This window comes from Lissotriton helveticus, chromosome 5_1, assembly GCF_964261635.1.
Source record: "Lissotriton helveticus chromosome 5_1, aLisHel1.1, whole genome shotgun sequence".
Lineage (NCBI taxonomy): Eukaryota > Metazoa > Chordata > Amphibia > Caudata > Salamandridae > Lissotriton > Lissotriton helveticus.
The window spans coordinates 2,005,603,267-2,005,624,527 of NC_136065.1; the positions used below are offsets into that span (position 1 = coordinate 2,005,603,267).

Sequence of the window (21,261 nt, forward strand, 5' to 3'; positions counted from 1 at the left end):
CAATGACCTTGCGGGATAATGGTATGCGGACTGAAAGTCTGCGGGATAAAAAATGCGGGAAAATGGCTGCAAACCATGATTAGCAGCAGACTTCCCTGGTGAGCACTAGCTTTACTACAGTGATCTAATGAGCAACTAGAGTGCTAACATTCAGAATTTATGGCAAATGTGTGACACATCTGAATGCCTTCTTGGTAGAACCAAAGTAACCAAGCATTAAAAATGCAATAGATCTCGCCCTCGTTTAAGTTAAAGCCATTCTGTTTGTAATGAGGTGGCTTTTTAGCTTTGCTTTTATTAGTGTTTTTAAAACTTTCATGTAAATAACATGCATATGTATGCATATATGTATATGTATGCATGCATTTATATTTATATAGATATGCAGATTATATATGTTTATATATGTATATTACCTACTGGCGATAGCCAGTGGGTATATATAGTTAGGATTTTTTCTCTATGGGATTTCTGAAAATTCTATGTCTAATAACGTTGGCGTTTGTGGACGGAATTGGCTGAAATTTTCAGGACAATGGCACATTCTGTTTCTGAGCAGCCCCTGAAAATTTGGGGGGTTTCGTCAAGGGGGGCCGAGAAAAAAGGGGGGTCCCAAAACGCGTTTTTCCCATTCATTTTTCCATAGGGCGGTTGGACTCACTTTTAGCTCGAACGGCTGAATAGATTTACATGAAACTTGGCAAAATTGTAGATATGGTTTGCCCGACGTGCCTTTGCTATGTCTCAATATATGTGCTCCAGTGGATTTTGAGAAATTAACGTTTAAAAAAATATATATATCTGTGACAGCGCTCCGGTTAGCGCCCCGGTTCGCGTACCTGACGCGTAACGGAACTTCGCGAAGCGAAGCTGATTGGCTCTCCGGTGTCTGTCAACATTCTAAACAGTCCGGAGCGGCCGCCATCTTGTCTCTCGGTACGATCGAGAGACAAGATGTGGTGAAAAACGAAGGGGGAAATGAAGGAAAGGGGGCAAGGTAGACCACTCCTGACCCCCTAGGATTGATGAGGGGGATATTAAAGTCCCCCGCGATTTTTCGCGGTAGAGGCGCTTCCCGGTACGCGAACCGGGCAGCTAACCGGCAGCGTAACGGGAGTCTGCCATCTTGTGTTTTTGGAGCGTCCGGTTCGCGTACCGGGTAGCGTCCCGGTAAGCGTAACAAGGGGAAAACCAAGAGAAACAGTAAAAAAAAAATTAAGGGAATAGATTTCCAGCAAACTTGGCAAAATTGTAGGGACTGTTTGTTTGATGTGCCTTTGCAAGGCCTCAAGATATGTGCACGTGTGGATTTTGTCTAATTAAGGTTAAAAAATATATATATATCTGTAAGCGTGCTCCGGCACGCTTACGTTACGGGTTTTGTTTGCGCTGCAGAGCCGATACGTCACGGTTATGCGACGCGTCATGAGGCGTCTCACGTGGCTACGTGATACGTCACGTAATAAAGAATATATTTTACAGCTATAGATATTAGCTTTTAAAAAACCAATGAAATTTACTGAAAAAACCATAGGTTATAGACCATATATAGTTAGGAATTTGCATTTACAAAACCTTGAAAATTCACTGAAAAAACCATAGGTTAGAGACCATATATAGTTAGCTGGACATGTTATTGACATAAAACCAATGAAATTCCATATATAGTTAGTTGCACTAAATGTAAATGTAAATGTAAATGTAAATGTAAATGTACAGGAATTTATATAGCGCAAATCACCGAGCGGTTTCTAAGCGCTTGCTTAGGGAACCCGTCCTGGTATTCCCCTGTGAGATAACCCCGGCAGGGTATCCGCAAGGTGAAAGCCAGGCATCCCACCGCGAGGGGCCGTTGTGGAGATTAAGCAAGCTATTGCCCAGAGTCGCAGAGTGTGAACCCGTGAATCGAGTAGGCACCGGAGTCCATGGACATTTTTTAAGACTCAAGACGCCGCCGAGCCGGGAATTGAACCCTGGTCCCGGGCTGACCTCTGCTTCCAGGTCTGCCTCCTCTAACCAGTGAGCCACACTTCTCCACTAACTATATATCGCGCACCCGCAATCCACTGCTGATGATGTCACATATTACATCATTCATGACATGGTCAGTGACATCACTGATGACATCACTGATGACATCTCAAATGACATCACTGATGACATCTCAAGTGGCATCACTGATGACATCATGACACACCAATACCAGTTACTACATACGCACTCACTGATTCCTACGTCTACACACACATTCACTCATTCACCCATACAATCACTCATACATACAGTCACTCATTATTACAACACTATCATATGCACTCATACACCTATGCAGACACTCACACACTGCCACTCATCCATGGAGTTACTCACACACCTAGTCAGTCCTGTAAAGAATCAATCACACTTCCATTTCCTCATCTATACAGTTAAACACAGAACACCATACTTCAGTGACATCACTGATGACATCACTGATGACATCTCAAATGACATCACTGATGACATCTCAAATGACATCACTGATGACATCATGACACACCAATACCAGTTACTACATACGCACTCACTGATTCCTACGTCTACACACACATTCACTCATTCACCCATACAATCACTCATACATACAGTCACTCATTATTACAACACTATCATATGCACTCATACACCTAGTCAGTCCTGTGAAGAATCAATCACACTTCGATTTCCTCATCTATACAGTTAAACACAGAACACCATACTTTTCACACATATACTAACACATACTTACTCTCTTATACAATCACTGATACAAGTACACATTGATATGCACAGAGTCACACACCTCCCAGCCAGCCACACACACACTCAGTCTTCCATACATCCACTCATTCTTCAATATGTAAAACATATTTAAACTTTACAAAAACACACAGACACTAGATGATGTCATCAGTGATGTCATTTGAGATGTCATCAGTGATGTCATCAGTGATGTCATTTGAGATGTCATCAGTGATGTCATCAGTGATGTCACTGACCATGTCATGAATGATGTAATATGTGACATCATCAGCAGTGGATTGCGGGTGCGCGATATATAGTTAGTGCAACTAACTATATATGGAATTTCATTGGTTTTATGTCAATAACATGTCCAGCTAACTATATATGGTCTCTAACCTATGGTTTTTTCAGTGAATATATATATATATATATATATATATATATATATATATATATATATATATATATATATATATAACATTTATATGGCAAAATGAGACCCCTCATTTTGTTCCTTTTCAAATTAAATGTATTAAGTATTACCACTTTATTCCAATCAAGATGACTTCAGGTGTGCCATACTTTTGTCCTAAGTAAGACTGTTAGCGTTCTAGTTGTTCTTTAGAACACTCTGGGACATTCTGTCATTGGGCTATAGTTGGGCTACATCTGGCTGATATTTGGGCTACATTTGTTTTTTTTTGCCTCTGGTGGCCATCTTTGGGCTACATTGGGCTACATTTGGGCTCTAACATATATATAGCCCAATGTAGCCCAATATATATTTTTCAAAGTTAATTTTCGTAAAAACCACTGGAGCATATATCTTGAGACATAGCAAAGGCACATCGGGCTACCAGTCCCTACAATTTTGCCAAGTTTTGTGGAAATCCATTCAGCCGTTCGAGCTAAAAGTGAGTCCAACCGCCCTATGGAAAACTCAATGTTAAAAACACGTTTTGGGACCCCTCTTTGTTCTCGGCCCCCGCTTGACGAAACCCCCCCCAAACTTTCAGGGGACGCTCAGAAACAAAATGTGCCATTTTCCTGAAAATTTCAGCCAATTCCATCCATCAACTCAAAAGTTATTCAACATAGAATTTTCAGAAATCCCTATTCAAAAAATCCTAACTATATATACCTACTGGCGACTGCCAGTAGGTAATATATCAGTATAAATACATGGTAACCACCTATTATGGTCCAATATTGGCAGTGTTGTGTCCTGATGACATCCTATATTATGTAAATGTTACCAGAACCCTATAGGATCATGCTACACACTTTCCATGTTATTTATGTTTTATAATGCATGCGCTTTGGGTTGTTAGCTTGAAAATATGTTTTTTTTAACTTCAGCCAACATTAAAATATTTAGGTAACCTTTCATATATACATTGGTCTGCCATGCTACTCAATTGCAGTACTCTAGACATATTGGTAAAGCTCTAAAGATTGCTTTGAGGGCTGTCATTATGATAATGGTGAAATCCGTATTTTAATAGAACAATATTGCACGGTTCACTGTTGAATATGGGTTTGTGCAGTGATAGTTACATCAGACGTTCCATAGGAAGAGAGTTTTTTGTTTTGCAAATAATTTAGGCACTGTTTTAGAAATCTGCAAGAAGGGTTCTGTAACATTTTGTGCTGATCGGTCGACTGGGGGCTAAGAAAAGGCGAGGGGAACACAAGTCGTTGATATACCTTGTTAATTCACAAAATTAAACGAAATATGATAACAAGTTAGATTTTTCTTTTCAGAAAGCTTGCTTTTTGTTTTTCGGTGTATATCTGTTAAGTAGTTTTTGAGAAATTTGAGTTAAATAGGTGCTCTGGTCGGCACGTAGCAGTAAGAAAAGTTAGGTATGTCTGGACGGTTTGTACCACGGGAGTCCCGCAATGTCCTAAATAAAAAATATATGTCTCCTGATTGACGAAGGGAACTTTTTCTGTGCTTCTTTATGTTGCTATTGCAGGACTGGTATTGGTACCAAGCTATCTGATTGGCTGCCTGCAACCCAGAGAAAATGTTGCCGCTGCTGGTAAAGGACTTGGGGACTCGGTCACTGTTTCCTGCAACATTTTACAAAAAAGAGTAGGGTAGAGACACCCTGTCTGCCTGACACTTCTTGGAACCAGTGGCAATTTTTTGTTTAAATTACTCCCACAACATTCAGCGTGGCTCTCTCGTTAGGTACCACAATACTCCTAAAAGAGCTTCATGCTCATGGTACCGCAGTACTGTGCAAACGTTCTTGTGGAAGCTTGCATGCTACCGTGGTATCATGGGGAGGGGAGAAGGTTAAAGTGGTAGGTACTGTGGGAGTACCACTATACCCACATATTATTTTTTTAACTAAGGGCCTGACTTTGATCTCGGCAGGCGGGTTACTCCGACACAATGGTGACTGATAACCCATCCGCCGAATATAAATGCTATTATATCCAATGGGATTTACATTTCGGTAGATAGGATATCTTGACCCCCGTTTCTAATGGTATTTGATGGTTTTCAATCCTTAGATCCAAAATGGAAAACCACAGCTACCATCCAGACCCACAAGGGTGTTGTGTGCGTGGAGCACGGTGCCCTGGTCTGATCTCTTACTGTCATTCTGAACGAGGTAGTCCATGCACAATCTGATCCTAATGTTTATTTCTGACAGTTGTTAAAATAGAGATGCCTGCTAGACTTGAATGCACCTGCACATCTGAGACATGACATTTTACCCATTCTCAGAATGGTGGGTGGTATTCAGGTAAATGTTAAGTTTGACCCATTGGACTTCCCCTGTTTTAAACTTGTCTATAGCAAAAGGCCATATCTTTAGGGGCTTGAATGACACATGACCATGAGCTCCCATTGGTGGACACAAGCTTTACTTGGCTCTTGTAGCCCACTTTGACTTTGTGAAAACTAGACAGTCAGAGGCCTTAGAGTTGTATGTATGCATACTTTGTCTTCCAGCAGTAAAGGAACAGTCCTATGGGTAGCAGTAGCTGCATAAGACGCCTCCCCCTGTGACTTCCACTAGTATTGGAAAGCAGCACTGGTATTGGAAAGCAGCAGTGAGCAGCGTTGAGCTTTACTAATGCTGACTGATTGCGGGGTAGAGGACTCAGTGCTTGGGCAGCTCCCCACAAAAGTAATAATGAAGATGGTGCAGAGAAAACAGTGGGATGTTTACGCTTGAGCAAGGAAATGAGAGTCCACCCTGTTAAGTGTTAATCTCCTTGATATGTGACCTTTTGTAAGCTCTGCGTGCCCACACACACGCACACACAGACAAACACAAAAACTTTTTCACAATTTGAAGAAGTATTGACTTTTCTCAATACTTGTTTCACCAACTAAGTGCTCAGGTTTGTAAATAACCTCTGCTATTTTGCGTCCTTTTGACCCGTACTGTGATACTCAACACATGTTGTGCTAATTCATTGGCTGTTTCCAAGCAAACATATAGTCTGTTTTTAGAATCGTTTATGCATATTTTACCATAAAACAACTCCTTCCTCTTCTTGTACTCTGTTGAGTGAACTAATACTGTCTTTGCTTTATTACGAAGTAGAAATTATGTACACAGGAAATCTGTCCTAAGACTTTCTCCAATCATAATGTTGTATCCGACCTAGGACCATCCCAATCTCTAATTTAGGTTCCAACCATGGGAGTATCTCTTGACGAAGACCTTTTCACCATTTTTCAAATAAACTAATAAACAGCAGTCAAACTGCAGTCACTACAAAAATATTCTCAACTTTTCTGATGTCAGTCAATGTCTCGTAGAGCATAACCTGCAGCCACTTCTTAAGGGCATGTGGGCCTCCCGACAAAATGCAACCAGAAGCTACAAATGATGCACTTCTCAGCAGAGATATGTGCTGTTGCAGATCACATCCGCTCCCCACCTTTATAGCAGAAGCCTCATTTGAATACAAAATGCGTCTCCTAGAAAGCTGCTGTATCTCCCATCATTAGATCCCCTGCACAAGACAGACAACCTACCAGACCCTAAGATCAGTTTCTGATTCACATCTTCCCCATATGCAGTACAAGCCATGGAGTGTGCTTAGGGCAGACTGAAGAACCAAAAGCAGGCCTCGCCAGTATGCTCAAACCAGCCTAGTTCCCTTCTCACTCAATCTCTCTTTTTTCCATCTGTCAGTTCTCTTTCTCTCCTTCTCTTCTCCCTCTCTGGCTGCTTTCTCTCTGTCTTCCCACTGCCCCCTTCTCTTTCTCTCTCTCGTGAAGTGTCCCTGTGTCTTCTGTAATTAACCTCAGGAGCTTGGTGGGGTAAGTGAAAGAGGCACCAGGTGCAGCCGCCTGGGCTTTCAGAACTGGCCTCCAGGGGCTCCAGCCCACTGGGGAAATAACCGGTGAAATAAAAAAAAGGCCTGTCTCTCCCTGATTGCTGGCACACAATTACAATTTATTTGGAAATATTACTATCAGTGTTTGCTGTATTCAGTTGCCTCTGCTTCCTCCCATGCATCAAATAGTAGTACAGGAAATGTACATGCGAGGTAAAGAACTACCAGCTCTTCCTTCGGATCTCCTTTGGATGCTCCATGCCCCAGGGTGACATAAAGTAGCCCTTAATGTTGCGGTGGATGTTAACATAATTTGCGTCCCAGTGGCTCGGTGCGAAGTCGATTGATAGATGTGTCACCTATTTCGGAAGTGCTTTCAGAGTGAACTTGTGATTTATTTTTTATGTTGCAGGACAAGTTCAAGAGCCAACGAGAGCAAATCACTAATGAGTTCGATAAACTCCAGAGGTTTTTGGAGAAGGAAAGATCTCGTCACATCGGCAGCCTGGAGGAGGTAGAGCAGAATAGTCTTCATCACATCAAGGAGAGGGTGACCAGATTAGAAGAAAAACGAATCTCCCTCCAGAGCGTGATCTCAGACATCGAATCGAAGTGTCAGCAGGAAGATGTGGAGATACTGAAGGTAAGGAAAGGATCTGTCGAACCAGAAGAGCACCATCTTCCTAAGGAGCCTGATCAAAAAGACAAGAGTATCAGCAGCAGAATATGGAGTTATGCGGAACATATGTTCCAAAAGGCGGAATATTTGACTTTGTTAGTATTTGTTTTTTATTGTTTTCTCAGATCATCTACAAAATATGGCTTATCCTTTATCCATTTTACTTAGATAAGAGATTGCTAGATGTTTCACTTAAGGTCTGGCTACAGACACAACACTGGTATCAGCATTTGTTCATCTGCCTGTGGCTTTTTGGATTAGCCCACTGCGCTATGCAGGGGTATTCAAACTTTTATGTCAATGACAAGTTTAAATGTAGTTCTCCATGAAGCATTTTGTTTTATTGCACCATTCATCCCACAAGCCATACGTGCATAAAATTGTCTGCAGCTTTCATGATATCTTTCTTCATGGAACCAAAGGCAAAAGGTGTAAAAGACTAAGCACTGTGTGCTGCATGCGCGCAAAAACGAAGCAAATCACTAAGGGCCATATGTATCAACACATTTCCCCATAGACACAGAATGGGCAAAAACCTTTGATACATCTGGCCCTGTGTTGCAAATAGCATCCTTGGGTAAAATGAAATTACTTCGAAATGGGAGCGACTAAAAGATGGTATGTAACTGTTACCACGCAACTTTTAGCACGAAATACTTTTACAACGAAACTATTACCACGCAGGACCCTTTACCACGAATACCTTTACAACACATTACACTACAACGCAGATACTATTACAACGCATACCGTTACAACGTAAGTATAGGTAAGTTTATCTTTTTTTTAAAACATTTATTAGGGGTATTGGGTTTGGGTTTTGGGGTACAGGGGTATTTTTAGGTTTCAGGGTTGGGTTTGTGTTTTGGGGTACAGGGGTATTTTTAGGTTTCAGGGCTGGGTTTGGGTTTTGGGGTACAGGGGTATTTTTAGGTGTCAGGGTTAGGTTTGGGTTTTGAGGTACAGGGGTATTTTTAGGTTTCAGGGATGGGTTTGGGTTTTGGGGTACAGGGGTATTTTTAGGTTTCAGGGTTGGGTTTGGGTTTTGGGGTACAGGGATATTTTTAGGTTTCAGGGCTGGGTTTGGGTTTTGGGGTACAGGGGTATTTTTAGGTTTCAGGGCTGGGTTTGGGTTTTGGGGTACAGGGGTATTTTTAGGTGTCAGGGTTAGGTTTGGGTTTTGGGGTACAGGGGTATTTTTAGGTTTCAGGGATGGGTTTGGGTTTTGGGGTACAGGGGTATTTTTAGGTTTCAGGGTTGGGTTTGGGTTTTGGGGTACAGGGGTATTTTTAGGTTTCAGGGATGGGTTTGGGTTTTGGGGTATAGGGGTATTTTTAGGTTTCAGGGTTGGGTTTGGGTTTTGGGGTACAGGGGTATTTTTAGGTTTCAGGGCTGGGTTTGGGTTTTGGGGTACAGGGGTATTTTTAGGTTTCAGGGTTGGGTTTGGGTTTTGGGGTACAGGGGTATTTTTAGGTTTCAGGGTTGGGTTTGGGTTTTGGGGTACAGGGGTATTTTTAACATATATTTACAAATTAATAAATAAAAATTAATATAATTAATTAAAATATTTAAAATAATAATTTATTAATTAAAAAAAAATATTAATAATAATTACATTATTTTAACATATTATATACTTACCTATACTTACGTTGTAATGGTATGCGTTGTAATAGTACCTGCGTTGTAGTGTATTGCGTTGTAAAGGTATTCGTGGTAAAGGATCCTGCGTTGTAAAAATTGCGTGGTAATGGTCTGCGTGCTAAAAGTATGCGTGGTATCAACATATATCCCTAAAAGATATCAGAAGCAGTGGCCCAAATGCAGACCTTAAACGTAGCCATATATAGTTTCTATTTTCACATAGATCAGGAACATTATCTCCTCTGGGGAAGAGTCATCACAGGGTACTAACAGCAGAAACCCTTTTGGTTGCAAGGGTGCACAACAGCATGATAACTTGGCTGAAGATTCCTGCAAAAACATGCCTGATTAAAAGGTCTACAAAAGGGGGTGGTGATGGATGGAGCATCTGAATCAATCAAACACTCACACCCAGTCAAAAGATCTGGGTTTAATCCATCACCGTTCTTTAGCCCACTCTGCCACCCCAGTTCAGACATGGCTATATGCAAATCAGTCTGACCCTGTGCCTCATGGGAACAGTCCAGCCCGAACTGCCAAGCCATGTCTTCCCTGGACCGGAAACAAGCTTCCGAGGACCGGTTTCTGGCATTACAGCCGTCTTCAGCCCGGCTTGCTTGAATCCAGTGGCAAAGTGAGCAAGGGACTCACGTCTGAGCATACCCTGCCACACTTATGGCGGCCAAAAGCGGTACAAAAGGGGGTGGTGATGGACGGAGCATCTGAATCAATCAAACACTCACACCCAGTCAAAAGATCTGGGTTTAATCCATCACCGTTCTTTAGCCCACTCTGCCACCCCAGTTCAGACATGGCTATATGCAAATCAGTCTGACCCTGTGCCTCATGGGAACAGTCCAGCCCGAACTGCCAAGCCATGTCTTCCCTGGACCGGAAACAAGCTTCCGAGGACCGGTTTCTGGCATTCCAGCCGTCTTCAGCCCGGCTTGCTTGAATCCAGTGGCAAAGTGAGCAAGGGACTCACGTCTGAGCATACCCTGCCACACTTATGGCTGCCAAAAGCGGTACAAAAGGGGGTGGTGATGGACGGAGCATCTGAATCAATCAAACACTCACGCCCAGTCAAAATATCTGGGTTTAATCCATCACCGTTCTTTAGCCCACTCTGCCACCCCAGTTCAGACATGGCTATATGCAAATCAGTCTCACCCTGTGCCTCATGGGAACAGTCCAGCCCGAACTGCCAAGCCATGTCTTCCCTGGACCGGAAACAAGCTTCCGAGAACCGGTTTCTGGCATTCCAGCCGTCGTCAGCCCGGCTTGCTTGAATCCAGTGGCAAAGTGAGCAAGGGACTCACGTCTGAGCATACCCTGCCACACTTATGGCGGCCAAAAGCGGTACAAAAGGGTGTGGTGATGGACGGAGCATCTGAATCAATCAAACACTCACACCCAGTCAAAAGATCTGGGTTTAATCCATCACCGTTCTTTAGCCCACTCTGCCACCCCAGTTCAGACATGGCTATATGCAAATCAGTCTGACCCTGTGCCTCATGGGAACAGTCCAGCCCGAACTGCCAAGCCATGTCTTCCCTGGACCGGAAACAAGCTTCCGAGGACCGGTTTCTGGCATTCCAGCCATCTTCAGCCCGGCTTGCTTGAATCCAGTTGCAAAGTGAGCAAGGGACTCATGTCTGAGCATACCCTGCCACACTTATGGCGGCCAAAAGCGGTACAAAAGGGGGTGGTGATGGACGGAGCATCTGAATCAATCAAACACTCAAGGTCTGTCAGGAACCCAAATTAGGGTATAATTGACATGTTAGATTGAGGAGGGTCTAAAGGCTTCTAAGGGCTGATGCTTCCCAAAGATCTGCAAACTATGCTTTTTGTCCAGTGGCAGAGGACGTCTGAAGACCAAATGGTCTGCAAATACCACTAAATCTAATGTATGGCTGCATGTGATGTTTATTTCATTAAATGTAAAAAAAACTACAAAACAAGGCCTGTGAAAAGGGCCCAGCTAAAGGTTTAGTACTTAAATATAAGAGATTGCAGAGATCCATGTACCTGTCTTGCCAAAAGCAATGTAATTTTGCCCAGACTGATATTGGGTAAAGAATAAAGAGACTGTAGTCTGTTACAGCTCTAGCAACACAGAAGTAGCTGTATAAATGGTATCAGAAGACTCATTCAAAATGTCACCCTGTAATACTGCTTGCAAAACCACGCAGTCATCCTGACCAAGACATATTGACCAAGGGTTAATTTAGCTTAACTTGGGTATATTTTGTGGATAGGTTAAATTTGCCAAGGGCTAAGCTTCTTGAGATCATTGGCACCATGTTCCAGTTTTGAATAAGCTTTAAGGTTGATTGGTCATATCCTCCTCGTCCAACATCTGAGCCCCTATAGGCAACTTTGACATTGAGTGTAGATTGGGTGGCCTGAAGCCTATTTTAGTTTGTCTTGTTTACAAAGCTGTAGCTCTATCGGCCATTCCAGTGTGTCTGCCACAATGCCTGCCTACTTAGAGTACATTATGGTAACTCTAGATGTTCAGGGTAGGGCCGTGGGTGCCGTCAGTTTCAAAAGGTGAGATTAGCCCCTAATACATCCTGAGGTGGGTTTGTCGTATTTCGAGCTGATAGCATTTGTGGAGAAGTGTGGCTCAATGGTTAGAGCAGCAGACCCTGATGCAGAGGTCTAGTACGGGACCAGGGTTCAATTCCCCGCCTCGGCGGGTCTTGGGCTCAAATTTCCACGGACCTGATAATTCTCGCCTCGGTGCCTATTCCAATCATGGAGTCCCACTCTGCAACTCTGGGCAATAGCTTGCTTAATCTCCACAACGGCCCCCACAACGCTAAGGATGCCTGGCCTCCACCTTGGGGGTGCCCAGGAGTGGACACCTCACAGGGAAAGCCAGGATGGGTTCCACAGCGGTATTCGTACAAGCGCCTTGAGACCCTTGCGGGTGAGTAGTGCGCTATACATGTATCAATTTACATTACATTACATTTGACTCAGTAGTCCACATGGTCAGATATCTGTTTTGAGTTCTAGCTCCTACTCTTATAAGCTTTAGCATCCATTTTGTTTTGTCTTATTGAGAGTCACCCAATGTATTGTTTTGTATGGATGTGATGTTGCTTTTCTGCCTCCTAGAAACAAACATTTGAAATTGTGTACTTTTTATATTTTTAAATGCCAGTTCTGAAAGCTGCCGTAGTCTGTTAATTGATTCTCCTATACTCTACTACATCTACACCACAGTGGTCTAATTAACAACAACAGTGCTAACATTCTCTTTGCATAGCAAGTGTGACGCACCTAAACTCCATCTTTCATGGATTCAAAACAGTAAAACTGAAAGCATTTTCTCTAGAAATGGATCAATTAAGAGGGTTCATTTTGTCATAGAAAATATTGTTAGTGCTATAGAAAGCTAAAATGCGGACACATTTTTCATAAAATACCAAATATCTTCATCATCATGTCAGAAAAAAAGTTAGGTATTGTGAGTGAAACATACTTTCAAAATCAACGGCAGCCTGTCAGTTGATTCCAGTGTTATGATGTCCAACAAACTAAAAGTCTGTATTTATGACATAAGTGTGACACACCTGTACACCATTTTGATGGAATCAATGCTGTAAAACTGAATTTTTTTTTGCATAGAGGCTACTGCAGTAAACGCACAAAATGAATGGTTTCCTGTTGTCATATAAATTATGGTTAGTGTTCTAAAAAGCTAAAATAAGGACACATTTTCTTTGAGTCCTCAATAATCTTTCTCATTCATATCAGTAAAACATCCTGACAAGCAGAGTGAAACGTGCTTTCAACACCAGCACCAGTCTGTCAGCTTGGTCCCTTGTGAGCTCCTATAGCTTCACCACAGAGTTCTAATGAACAGCTAGCGCTCTACCTTTTTGTATTCAAGACAAAGGTAAGGCACTCCTAAAAACAATTTTTGGGGATAAGATATGTTAAATTCTAAGCCTTTCATAACTGTGAAAAATTGGATTGTTGGTAGAGAAGGATGTTAGCCCTGCTCAAGCAACAGTCACAATCCCTGTAAGAGTGAACCACAAAAGACACTAAATTAACCTGTGCTTAACCCTCTGGTAGCTTGGCACAAAAGCAGATAGGCTTAACTTAGAGGCAATGCGTAAAGTATTTATGCAGCACAGACGCAGTAATAAAGTGACAGCACAACCTAGACAAATCTCTAGCATATTTAGAGAAGTAGAGTATATTTTAATAAATCATTTGATACCAAGACGACAAAAATCCAATCAGTAGAATCGGAGTTAGGACTTAAATTTTAAGGTAAAAACTAGCACCTAAAAGATCATAGCACCAACCACGGACATCTAATCGCACAAGACAAGGTCAAAGTCTAAAAATATGACTGATTGCGACAGAACTCTAATTGGATACAGCAAGTGGATTGTGCTCAGTCAGTGCTTACTTTCAGACTTAGAAGAAAATAATTTTGAAGAAATAGTCTGTGAGAAGGTCGAAATTCAGTTGGATAAAAGGCTGCAGACGGTGTCCGTGAAGGAGTTGTCATCGGGGAGCCAATGGACGAAGCCAAAGAGACGCTTTCATTGTTTAAACTTAGTCTATTTATTAGAAATCAAAAATCTACTGTAGGACAAAGCTGGAGGCTATAGTTAATGAGAGTTCCACAGGGCTGGATACCCCTTTGGCGAAGGACTGCTGATCGGGAGTTGTTGGTCCTGAGAAGAACCTTGGTTTGATAGACAACAGGTTGGTCCTGATCTCATCTCGGTTCTTAGAACATTTTTATGGGCTAAAACTGTTCTGAGTCCCAAGTTTTGGATTTTGGCTAGCTAAGCACATTTAACACCACCCCAAGGCTCCAATACTGGAGGTTGGGTTCAGGTGCATTTTTAAGATGGTTGAGCCTTTTCTGTCCCTGAGGCTCTGATCAGGAGGCCATTCAACTACCCCTTGGCATCTCTCTTGGTAATCCTAGGTTCAAGCAGTGGAATAGGGCTCAAACAGCAGGTTAGGCCTCTGAGGGTTCAAGTCATGCTTCAGACAGCGAAGCAGCAAAGATGTACACTGAATTATACAGCAGGCCCCAGCAGCAGGCATTCCTCTTAGAGTTCTTCTGCAGGTCCAGAAAATGAACTGAAAAATGGGTCTGAGGCTCCTATTTGTATAGTGTGTGCCTTCTTTAAAGTAGGAGAAGTTTCTAGAGAATTCTCTTTGAAGTGCTTGAAGTTTCCTGCCTCCCCTGTCTGGGCTCCAAGCTGGCTGTATGAACAATGCAGTGGTGGCAAGTCCTTTCTGTGAAGGCAGGACACAGACTATTCGATTGCTAGTGGGGCTGTGCCCAGCTCCACACCTTGTAAGTTATGGCCGATCTAGGCACACCCAATCCCTCTATATTGTGGCTCTCCGGTAGGAATAAACAAAGTACAACTGTAAATTACTCCTAATCGTGTCATCGCAGAACAGGATGCAGACACCAAATAAATAGGGCAGGAAAATGCCAACTTTCTAATAGTACTAAATAAATTGGGCAACCCACTAAACCCTTGGAGGCTTGGGTAACAAGAAATTAGTATCAGGTAACAGTGCCTTCCAGGGATTTGATTTAAAAATAATCCACCTTGATTTATCAAAAATAAATTGTGGGAGCCCAGATTAATGGCCTCAGATATATGAATTATTGAAATCAGTTGAAGAAATCACAAAAGAATACATCAAAAAGAACAGCAACGGGTGTATTCTTTTTTTCGTACAAATTTATGTAGTTAAATAATTTAGAGAAAGGGTACAAAATGACATTCAAATAAACAAAAATGACTAGGCTTGATTATTTTTAAAATAGACTTGTCTCATAATCACTTTTGTAAATAACCCATTTCTTTCACCTATTTACAAATAGAAATTATCAATACACATACATTTATTATTTGGAAAATTGGGTTAGGTATGTCGATGTTTTGGTCCTGTCTTGTGAAAGATCTAGTGGACCATCTTCAGGACAAAAAGGTTCATATGTAGACTGACGACCCACAAGATCAAATTGGCTAAGGACCTTTGACCAATGAGTCTGGCTCGATAATGAATGCCTGAGAAAAACGTATGCCAACAATGGGCTAAAGTTTCAATGCGTGCTCTTGGTATGATTTCACCGTTAACGTATGGCACGGCAAAACTTTCCTGTTGCCAATGGTCTGTTTGAATTACATTTGGCGGTCTGGGTAGAATTTTCGGCATTTTGGGTTTGTCGAGTCAACACTTGCGTTGTCGAATGTCTGTAACACAGTCTAAGATCAGCGTCTGGACCAAAGCAGCCTAGGTTTACATCTTTCCTATAGTAAACTAAGTACTGCTAGAGTTGATACGACTAACACTTCAATATTTGTAGAGGTTGGAAACTGCTGAAGCGTAATTCACCAAAACATGGAGGTAGCCATTGTTGATTGTAGGTGCTAGCAATCAGGCACAGCTCATTGTCTGCACGTCGGTCGCATGGAGCATGGCCACTATGGGATAGGCACGTCTAGTGCCTCCCTTTTCTTTTGCTTATATAAGGTTTGCCCCCGTTGTAATACATTTGACGTAGATCAGACCAGCCCCAATGGGAGAGAGATGTCAATTAGGCATTACAGTAACTAGGTAAAAGGTCAGTACTAAGAACCGTTATGTAGTGTAATGTCAGGGGAATATAGGTGAAAGGTCTGGTTGCTACCTGAGCCTATATAGGGCACCTGTATGAAACATAACACTTTATTTTCAAGCTTCTTTTTTAGATTGGTGTGTGTGGGCAGCAACCTCTGAAAATCCTATTAAGAATTGTTATCTTAACTGTATGTTAAGCAAAGCAGATATCAAGCTCTTCCCCTTCCTCAAAATTCCTAAACTCCCAAAATGGTGCAAGTACAAATTTCCCTTGGTGGTAGTCTGGAGATTTAACCAACTGAAGGAGGTCTACATCTTTCCTCAATTTCATCCAGCTATCCTATTGAAACAGTGTAATTTGTTAGGCCTTCCATTAGGAAGAGGGTGCATTCAGAAGTGGGAGAAAGCAGGGATTCGTAGGCTTAAGGTCTTTTTAACAGCTGGAACCATGAGGCCCTGGAGACAGCTGCAAGAGGGCAATCCAGCAATCTCTGATGGGGTGTTTTTTTTATCATATTCTCCACTACAGCTTTTTGTGCATGATAAGAAACCCCCAGGGGATTCTCCAACTTCAGCATTAAGCTATGAATTTTATGTTTCTGGACTAGTTGGAGTTGGTAAATGGTACGATACTCTGTTGAAACAACTGTCTCCATAGGTGATGCCAGCTGCCCTAGCAAGAATTGATTGCATCCACTGCTGTTTGTAAGAGAGAACCCTCACCTTGGAACACTTATAATCTATGAGTTCATAAGGCCATTAGGGGTGCTACTTTCGAGAGGATGACGTTTGTTTCACAAAATATCTACTATATTATACACCAGCTAAGTTAGGAAGGATAAGCTTTATTTGCCCAGTATTATTTAAGTTTTGGAGCAAAGTTTTTGAATGGGTTGAGGCAAAGGACCAAAACGTAATGGCACCAGAGCCATTGAGGGACCTATTTGGGACATGTAGCTTGGTGAATCAGACAATTCATCAGAAATAGTTATATTCCTATCGACCTTAGTGGCCAAATCATTGATTCTTCAGAAATGGAAATGGAGAGAAGTTCCCTCTTATGACCAGTAGGTATCAGAGCAGCAGGTTAAAGCAAGGCAAGAGCTTTATTATGCCTTGCGGATTGGGACAGTTTCCAAATTCCAGAAAATATGGGAAGGGGAAGGTAGGATGGTTTAGCACCTGTGGTCAATTGTCGGTATGTTGGGGTCTAACACCTCCAGGGTAAAAAAGATTGACTATGGTCCAATTAATGAACTTATGGGGATTTTAGGGGGTCTTGTCAGGTATTTGTTGACTGCCTTTCCATTCTTCATTCAATAACTAGCTAATCATGTGATATGAATTTGGATTTTTGTAATATTTTATGAAATGTGTGAATTTAAGATGCTGTATTTTACCATGGGCCATTTAAACGAATGATTGCATGGCTTTTTGCTCAAGAAGGGGGGAAAGATTATATTTGTGCTTTTTTTTTTACATATTGCTATTATATAATTATGAATTACTTGTTTGTGACGGTCAAGATGAACTTTATTCTCTTTATTCTTATTTAATCCTTGTATTTTACCTGCTCAAAATAAAAATGAAAAAAGAAAGCACAGGCTTGCTGGGACAGGCTAGTCTGCCCAAACCAATCCAGGCCTTGCTTTGATACTTAAAGGTTCATCAGATCAAAACCTGGATTGGTTTGAGCAGGCAAACTCAATACTCCTGAGGAGACCAGGGGGACTGCGCTGTGATTCCTACAGGCTCCTAAACAGAGCGCTGGTTTGAAGAACCTGAATGTCGGGTTGGCAATAGCCAAAGACCGGTCCAACCTGACATGCGCCCTAAACCCCACTATTCTGCTAAGCATTGCCATGGCATGCCAATCAACTGGATTGGCCAACATTAACGCCCAGCCCCCACAGACTGCACACTTCAACACCTAACATTGCACGGAACAGCACTGCATAGTCCTTGGATAGGACTTAATTTTTTAAGCATGCCACTGTCGCCTCCACTGGGGTGTGATGCTCAAACGCTCCAGAGAAGGAGCAACCTCAGACACTGACCCCTGCTGTGTTTTGACACTTTGTTCTTTCCTCCCCTGGGCCATGTGACAAAGACAATGGCAGCTGCAGCTTTCCTATCAGGTTGATGCCAGACAATCACTGCCTTGCTATTCAACCTGATCTGCAAATTCCCCATGGGTGGATCCACAACCCTAGATATCAATTTTTGTTCCTTTAATAACTCTAAAACTACTGAACACATTTACACCAACTAACAAAAAGCACTCTTTCTGGCCCAAGATCTATTTTTCTGTCATATTTGGTGTAATTTCATTAAGCGGTATCAGCAGTAGCTGTATGCAAAATTCTCATTGACATTGCATGGGGGAAAAGCATTTTGGGCCCTCCACCATTTTCTCGTTCCCTGCTTGACGAATCCTCCCAAGACTTTCCAGAAAGCAGGGGAACTAATTTGTGTACTAGTTTTAAAAATTTCGGAATGGTTCGTCAAACGAGGCCAAAGTTATTACCAAAACAAAAAACTCTTTGTCTATGGGAAAAGTTGGTCCTAACTATTACTATCTACTGGCTGTCACTAGGAGGTAATATGTTTCCTTCCTTGTGCCCTCTTTTCTTTTATTACCAATGAATTGATACATATGTATTTTTGTTGCTTATAGAAATGAGAAAGTATAGACCACTACGACTGTATATAATCTCTATAAGTATATATTTTGTTGTCGTTTTTCTTCCTCTCCCTCCTTATGACTTAGGAACTGTTTGCTTGCTAAAATACGCTGTTTTGTAAAATGTATATTATCAAGTATTGGCTTATCAAAAAAAAAAAAAAGTAATATGTATAAATATATATTTATTGAATAAACATAGGTAAAAGAGACTTTTTTATGGAATAAGATCTTAGCTTTCTTTGAAAAACACAAAGAAATGCCAGAGAATGTTATCATGGGGGAAAGTGACTTTATAGGTGGGTGTTGAAATGAGGTAACAACTAACTTTTAAAAAGTGAAAATACACTGAAATTCTCCAGTTCCAGTTTATTGAGCTAACTCTAATTTGGCAGTTATCATCTGTGTTATTTTTATCATAAAGAAAGTTGATCATAGACTCGACCTCCTTGGGCAACCTGTGACAACCACCTTGCGTATGGACCGTGGTCATGCCTGGGGGAAGAGAGTAGGGGGTTTGCTGCAAGTCCTGCCCATTTCCCAGGGATGGCATCCAATTAGCTGCGGGTGCCCAATCCCCACCCGTGCCCAACTCTATCCGGCCCTGTGTCCAACCCCCATACAGCACCCACACTGTGCATTGCTTTTCTTTGCCGAGGACACCCAACCACCCATTGAGCATGCATTTGGACTCCCGCGAGGCCCTGTGCCCAACCTCTGATGGTTCCCAACACCCGCTGGTGCCCAACCTATGACCACTATCACACCCATCTCCCCAACAGGCACACAACATTCTGCCAATACATGGCTTTTGGCTCGCTGTGTGCAGCAGGGTGTGCTTGGTTGCATAATGAAAACGGGACCCATGTCTGGTCACACCTTTTCCACGTAGTGCAACACACTAAAGCATACAAAAAGATGATGGATGGAATGATTGAATTAATTACTCGGGCCGGATCCCAGTTTTCGCTAATTTGCACACAATGCCAGCGGCTGAGTTTAATTCATGTAAACCATCAATCACCTTGTTTTTGATGCTCCTCAGAGAGGGGGAAGGTGGCCCAGGGAAGTGCACTGAACCACACAGAGTCTTAAGAGGAGCCAAGAAACCAGTAACACAGCAAGCAGTATTGATATCATAGTGCATCTGAACTAATCACATCCCTAAGAACAAGCATGTATCTCTTTTTATACAAGTGTATTTTGATGTTGTTCTAGAGTTCTATTGGGTTTAATGCATTCGTGAGGCGGATAAGTGACGGTCAGTAATAAAAATTTGTGTCAACTATTAATATATATTTTTATATTTGTGTATAATTACATGTACCTATATATGCATGTTTTAGAAATGTATATTTTGTTGTGAGTGTAATCTCTATTAGTTGATCTGTTTGTGTTTCTCTCCACAGGATGTGAAGAGCATGCTAAGCAGGTAAAAATATTGTTGTTTAACAGGTCAGCATAAACAAAGGAAAGAGAGGCCATTATAGTAACGTATTTCACACTACAGTCTAATGTTTGAACTGGTGCCCCTGGGGTGAATACATCTCACAAGGTTCTCACCATCTTCTAATTAGATGCTAACAACCTGGCTTTAGCTTTTATATATCCTGAGAAATATTTATTTCGCCCAAGGGATGTAGAAATATTTAACCATGAGTGACCATTCTTTCTTGGAGATTTGCCTCTCGTCACTCAAGACTGGTTGAGTTTTTTCTTCAATTCTATTCTTTTCTATTTATTTTTCTTAGTTTTCTCTTTCATTTTCCTGTTAACTGTCTTTCTTCATTATGTATTTTATTTTTTCTTTAATACCTATTTTGTGTTTTTCCCCTCATGTACCTCGTTCTTTTCTTCCCAGCCAGCATTTGTTAAGAGTGCTTTCCTTTCGGATCTATCTTCTTTCTTATTTAGCCATAACTCTTTCTTCTTTAATAATTGTCTCTTATTATACTGTGCTTCTCATTTTAATCGTTTTTAATATTCTTTATTTATCTTTTTTCTCCATTTTCTTTCTTTATATTATTATATTATCTAGTGTTGTAATTTCCTTTACTAGTGTTCCTATTCTTTGTGACTTCTGACTTTGCTGCATTTTCGGAGCATTGGTATATTATTTATCTATATAAATATAAGTAATACCGCTATTTAAAGCATCAAAGTATTTAAAGAGAGGAGCATTGGTATTTGATTTTCCTCATTCTACATGATACTTCAGCCTTTCCTATCTTTGAGTTTCTCACATTTCTTTATGTGAAACCATAGATTCCCAGTCAAACACTTCCCCTTGGCAAATCTATATTTGTCATCTGGATGCATTCCCTATCCGGTCCTTTACCCTAGAAGGTCATACGTTACCTATTTATGTCACAGACCCCTGTCCCATCCTTTACGATGCAAGGTCTTACATCAGGTAATCTTTCTTCAATTAACTTAGCATAGACTGCCTGCCTTGCCAACCCACGGTGTTCCATTGCTTATTTTTCTCCATCCCAATATTTTTGCAAATTTCTTCTGACTCTCGTTTATCTGACACAATACAGGATTT

General features: G+C 41.5%; 1 protein-coding gene across 3 annotated transcripts in view; it reads left to right on the plus strand.

Annotated features, from left to right (window-relative positions):
• Positions 1–21,261, plus strand: part of LOC144756166 (E3 ubiquitin-protein ligase TRIM39-like) — a 220,932-nt gene that overhangs the window by 144,163 nt on the left and 55,508 nt on the right. For all 3 annotated transcript variants that reach the window (XR_013595092.1, XR_013595093.1, XM_078645746.1), the window contains exons 3-4: positions 7,490–7,720; positions 20,123–20,145. Coding sequence is in view for 1 of the 3 variants with exons in the window: in XM_078645746.1 (XP_078501872.1) it covers positions 7,490–7,720; positions 20,123–20,145 (254 nt within the window). In the remaining 2 variants the exon portion in view is untranslated. The remainder of the gene's footprint in view (positions 1–7,489; positions 7,721–20,122; positions 20,146–21,261) is intronic.